At 43.1% G+C, this 6,000-nt stretch overlaps 1 protein-coding gene across 1 annotated transcript; it reads right to left on the reverse strand.

The window, feature by feature from the left end:
• Nucleotides 1-219: 219 nt before the first annotated feature.
• On the reverse strand, nucleotides 220-5,720 carry LOC145408417 (regucalcin-like). Its single transcript, XM_080279145.1, has 8 exons — nucleotides 5,564-5,720; nucleotides 4,511-4,664; nucleotides 3,576-3,634; nucleotides 2,968-3,065; nucleotides 2,530-2,644; nucleotides 1,889-2,004; nucleotides 1,106-1,284; nucleotides 220-283 (listed from the first exon to the last, which is right to left on the reverse strand). Exons 1-8 carry the CDS (start codon nucleotides 5,718-5,720, stop codon nucleotides 220-222), a joined length of 942 nt encoding a protein of 313 aa, XP_080135271.1.
• Between the last annotated feature and the right edge of the window lie 280 nt (nucleotides 5,721-6,000).

Genomic DNA, 6,000 nt, shown 5'->3' on the forward strand with positions numbered 1-6,000 from the left:
TCATCATCATCTTCTGGTCTTTTTCTTTTCAACTTAACCAGTTCTCTCTTGTGCTCATTTTCCATTATGGATCCACTTACAGATTTACTCACACACCAAACGACTTTGTCATTAAAGCTCCATTAGACCAGTCAAATGATAAAAACTGTCTCAAGCAACAGTTTCATTGCTCTCTCTCTCTCTCTCTCTCTCTCTCTCTCTCTCTCTCTCTCTCTCTCGCTAAGCCGGCAGAGCGATGCAACAGTCCTTTGGGGGTCTTCCACGAGCTCCTACGCCAGCCACCCTGCGAAAAATAGAGTTACTACTACTACTACTACTACTGCTATTACTACTGCTACTACTTCTGTTTCTATCAGTTATTGCTGTTGCCGCTGATTATACAAAACTATAGTCATTAACATCATCATCATTATCATCATCATCACCATCATCCAGGCACGGATTTGGGGAGTGCCGGGAAGGGGGTGGGTGTACGACCCAAATATTTTCGGGAAACCATTCATTGATTATAACTGAAGAACATTTTTACCAAAATGAATGCAATAAATGTCTTACATAAATGTTTTAACAATTTCGCTAAAGGAAAAAAAAAAAGGGGATCTGGCAACTAGATGCCATCTCACGATGGAATCTCACCACCCGGGCAGCCAGAAAGTTTGTCCTCGGCACATAATTTTGTACTTTCATTTCTGATTTGACGCAAATTCAGGACGCAAAACACACAAAAAAGCCAGCCAGCCAACCTCACAAATGAAAACATTACCACTCTACTCGTTTCGCAAAGCGGGTGGTAACAAATTGTGAGGAATCTGATAAAGAACAGCATGAGTTTAAACTTGTATCAATTTCGCAGGGAACCAAACCATAGGGCTGTTATCAGCCATATATGGCAACTATCTTTAAGGAGAACCCGTGCATGCTGAAAAATGGCGTGTAAATCTTCATCGTTTTCGAGGAGGACCTGCAGTTAGTTCATGTTGTGGATATTTTGTTTACTTCAATATCGTTCATATTCCAGCGGCTGTATCACTTCACTTCTGTTCCCTTCTTACGGTGTTGCCCCCTTCCTCTCTCTCTCTCTCACTCATATATATATCCAACCTACCTGAACACAGCCCCGGCACTGGGTTGAGCCTTGAGCTGTGCAGCAGTAAGTCCCTTCTGCGTGGTAGTAACATAGAGCTCATCCAGGTTAGCCCCGCCCCAGCACACGGAGGTGATGTTGGACGTGGGCAGGTCTACGCTGTCCACTATCTGTCTGCTTTGGGGGTCGATGCAGTGAATCTGTTGTTAAAGCTACGTGTTAGAAATTTTGCAGACGATATATGATGGGCAGATTCTCTCTCTCTCTCTCTCTCTCTCTCTCTCTCTCTCTCTCTCCCGTACCCTTTGAAATGAGCTGCCAAGTGTGACTCATTCAGTACAACGCATTTTTCTCACTGTCCAATTCTCTCTCTCTTTACACGTACGTATAAACACATATATAAATACATACACCTACATACACACACATATATACATACATAGCATTCATACATATTTTATTTGTTTATTTCACCACTTATCATCGCCCTTGTCCTCTCTTCCTTTCGTTATTTCCTTTACTTGTTGGTGGTACTGTACTTAGTTTCTCCTTTGTCCATGCCTGTACTAAATCAACACAACTAAACACATCAAGGCCCGCATTCTCGTCGGGTTTGGAAGCTCCCTAACACCTTCTAAGCGATTTATTACGTTTATTACACCTTACTGTCCTCTTCTGCTTTACGTAAATCCTTCCAATATCGCCATACCCTGCATAAATAATTTACAAAAGGATATTAACCGGACATATCCAAAGTAAATCGCTACGAAAGATGTGTCAGGGATAGAAGGCCAAGAGTCTAACCTTGCCAGCGCCGAAGCAAGCAACCCAGAGGCGTCCCTTGGTGTCGATGGTGAGGCCGTCGGGGAAGGAGGGGTAGAGGCCAGCGGTCCGGTAATCAAGGATGGTACGTCGCTCATCTGCACGAAAAGAATAAATAAAATGAATAACTTGATGCGTGAAGAATGGGTAAAAGACTTGTATAAAATTCTATCTCTCTGTCTACCTATCTATCTATTTATAGCCAGACGCCTTAATCCCGCAAGGGGATCACACACAAATCGCCTCCATGTCGCCCTGTCCCCTGCCACATCGCTGCCCTACCCTCAGCTTACATCCCCACTCTCTCCTGTACCTCTCTACTCCATTCCTCCATCTCATGACATTACAAACGAATAATAGCTATAAGTTAATGGGTGAGAGACTGGCAAAAAATTAGAGATGAATAATAGGTATGAACAAGAGATCACCACTTGCCCAAATTACAGCCATTTCTGAACCACGCTTCCTTTTGGCGAAGGCAGCGACGGCAGCGCGCGCGCGCGCACACACACGCGCGCACACGCGCGCGCACACACACACACACACACACACACACACACACACACACCAATTCGAACAAGTCAGCAGCCCAGTAACTATAAACAACTCTATTCCAGACTTACTAATCTGTGCCTTGGTGAAGTCACAGGTAAACGCCTCCACCTTGTACTCGGCTGTGTCCACGTAGTAAAACGTGTGGTTGTCCTCACTCCACGCCAGCCCGTTACTGATGCTGACCTAGGTAACGGTGACACAGGTAATGTTATTTCACTGAATACCTAAATATAATATTTGGGTTTGGTTTAGGTTTGGTTTGGTTTGGTTTGGTTTGGTTTGGTTTGATTGGGTTGGGTTGGGTTGGGTTGGGTTGGGTAGGGCTGGGTTAGGTTAGGTTAGGTTAGGTTAGGTTAGGTTGGGTTGGGTTGGGATAGGTGAGGTTAGGTTAGGTTAGGTAAGGCTGGGTGAAGTTAGGTTAGGTTACATTAGGTGAGACTATGTTATATTAAGCAAGAGATGGTTTAGTTAGGTAAGGTATACATCACAATCGGTACTGAACCTACCTTGTCAAGCACCATGGCAGCTCCTGTACTGCCCAGGGTGTATAGGCTGCCCTGGTGCGGACTTGGGTTGTCTGGAACGTCTGTGGCACCCATTGTACCTGCACACGTGACGCCAAGGTTAATTAGCAACAGAAATGATGATGGAGAGTAGGGTGATGATTTTGTTTTTTGACTCTGGACATATATCTTGTTGTAAATAATAATAATAATAATAATAATAATATAAACACTACTACTACTACTACTTCTACTACCACTACGTATAACTGCTACTACCACTACTATCACTACCACCACCACCACTGCTACTACTACTACTATAACTATTATTATTATTATTATTAATGTTGTTGGTGTTGTTGTGGTGGTGGTGGTATCATTGGAGTTGTGTTGTTGTTGCTATTGTTGTTGTGGTAGTGGTGGTGTGGTAGTGAATAAATTACTCTTGGATAAAAACACACCCACACACTGCCAATCAATGTGTTACGCAATGTTGGTGTGATAGTGATACCGCATAAGTAACCCTTAGTAATGCAGGAGGAGGAGGAGGAGGAGGAGGAGGAGGAGGAAGAAGACGAAGAAGAGGAAGAGGAAGTTCTCTCTCTCACCTGCCCACAGCCGGCCCAGGTCATCACACTTGCCGTCATTAAATCTATTGCCCGGTAACCTGTACGGAAAAAAATAGAAATATTTAGAAAGCTTCCTACGAATCTGGACGTCTGTGTTCATCTGAGGGAACTGGGTTAATTATGCTTGAATGCTAAGGCCTGTCTTCACTTTGGTTAAAGAAGTTCCCTAACACCTCTTTCTTAGCGATCAAGTTTTGGCCCCTAACACCCCTTCCTTAGCGGTTTAGATTTGGTCCCTAACACCTCTTCCTTAGCGATTTTTTTTTTATACGGTTGGTTAATATAACTTTGCACTTTACATACGCAGAATGCTGTGATACAAAAATAATTCATAGAACAGAAGGGGACAGCAAGGTGCAATAAACAAAATGACTCGCTTAGGAAGAGGTGTTAGGGAGTTTCCTTAACTGACGAGAATACGGAATCACGAGGCAGGGATGAGTCTCCTTGGTTACTAGTTCCTAAGTGATTTATTTTGCTTATTACACCTTACTGTCCTATTCTGTGTTGTACGCGTCCTTCAAACATCGCCATACTCTGCAAAAATACCGTACAAAAGGATATGAACCAGCCATAACTAAAAATAAATCGCCAGGGGAGAGGTGCTGGGGAGCTTCCTTAACCGACGAGAATACATGCCTAACACTAGAATATGATGCTAGTCACGAAGAAGTGCTGTGGAATGGACGCAAAGCCATAGTATTTTCTCTATAACTCAATTACATGAAATAAGCAGGAAAAGGATGAAAATTAGGGCCAAGTTAAGGTGAAAAGAGTAAATTTTCTCATTTTAATTTATGGTTAACGAATAAATAAATAAATAAATAACTCAAAGCCACACCTAATACTAGTTTAAATTAAGTACAAAAGGAACGCCAATGATGTCACCGCGCGTAGGCCCCTCGTGACCTTACCCGGGTTCAACAGTAGCCAGGGTGGTGAAGGTGGAGATGGTGAGGTCACGGGTGGGGTCAGGCCAGGTCACAGCCGCCAGGGAGCGACCGACACTCACTATCAAGGTGTTGGGTTTGCTGGTGTGGGGTACTACTAGGGTGACTGGACCGCCCTCTGCAGAAAACACAAGTAACGGAATTCTTCCTCTGTTTGCCTATCCACCTGACTGTCTATTAAAAAGATGGGCAGGAAGAAATAAGGAAGAATTAGCACCACCCATACTGTGGCTATATGGCACTGCACAAGCACAGGGACAATAAAGGCCGGAAGAAACATGGAAATATCGAGAGAAGAGGCTGGAGAGAAGAGCAGAAGAGGACAGTACGGAAAGACTGGAGACAGAAAGGCCCCTTTTAGTCGCCTCGTACGACAAGCAGGGATACTGGGGAAGTATTTCCTTCCCCCCTCCCTCCCTCCCCAAAAGGTATTAAAAAGGTAATTCTTCTATCTACCTGCCCATCTACCCGTCCGTCTATACTCATGTCTACCTATCTATCAATGTATCTAACTACTTACCTACTTATCGAAATAGTTGCCTTCCCACTTACTTATACTACCTACCTATTGAAAGCCTACCTACCCACCTACTTACCTATTTCTTTATCTATCTATCTATCTCCATCTATCGAACCACACGTACTATGAAGGTCCTCGGTTTATTGGCATGAGATACTACTAGAGTGAAGGAACCGCCCTCTTAAAGAATCTCTCTCTCTCTCTCTCAAAACACAAATCCACGCTTTCTCACCTATATTTGCTTATGACGACGTAAAGACAAGAAAAAAAACAAACAGGGAAGTAAGCACGCGACACGCTCATAGAGGTAACGTAAAAAATACATATAAATCCATGATAGTTCTCACCTTTATGTAGCTTGGGGTGTGTGTTTGAGGCGGGATGACACTTGTGAACATCCTGGTTGAAGACAATGAAAAAAAAACAAGCAAGGAAGTAAGCACGCGACGCTCTCATCAAAAAATACTTAGAAACCACCTAAATTCATGCTCTCTCACCTATATGCAGCTTGGAGTGTGTGTCTGAGGCGGGGTGGTACCTGTGGACATCCTGCTTAAAGATGTCCACGTAATAAAGAGCCTGTTCCCTTGGACTCCAGTGTGGACCCTCGCCGAGCTGCACTGGACGGGTCACTGCCTCTACCTCCACACCCATAATTCACACCTGGCAAGATGATGATTAGGGAGGGTTTGAGGAGGAGGAGGAGGAGGAGTAACAAATAATAATAATAATAAATAATAATAATAAAAAAAAATAATAATAATAATGTTGTAGTAATAAAAATAATAACAATAGTATCAACTGTTAAGTAGAACAGGAAAGGTCAGAGGAAGAAGAAGAATGATGATGATGATGATAATGATGATGATAATGATGATGATGATGATGATGATAATAATAATAATAATAATCAATCAATCAATCAATCATTTCC

The sequence above is a fragment of the Coenobita brevimanus genome, chromosome 77 (assembly GCF_032717465.1).
Source record: "Coenobita brevimanus isolate Jiangsu-jjx chromosome 77, ASM3271746v2, whole genome shotgun sequence".
In the NCBI taxonomy this organism is placed as follows: domain Eukaryota; kingdom Metazoa; phylum Arthropoda; class Malacostraca; order Decapoda; family Coenobitidae; genus Coenobita; species Coenobita brevimanus.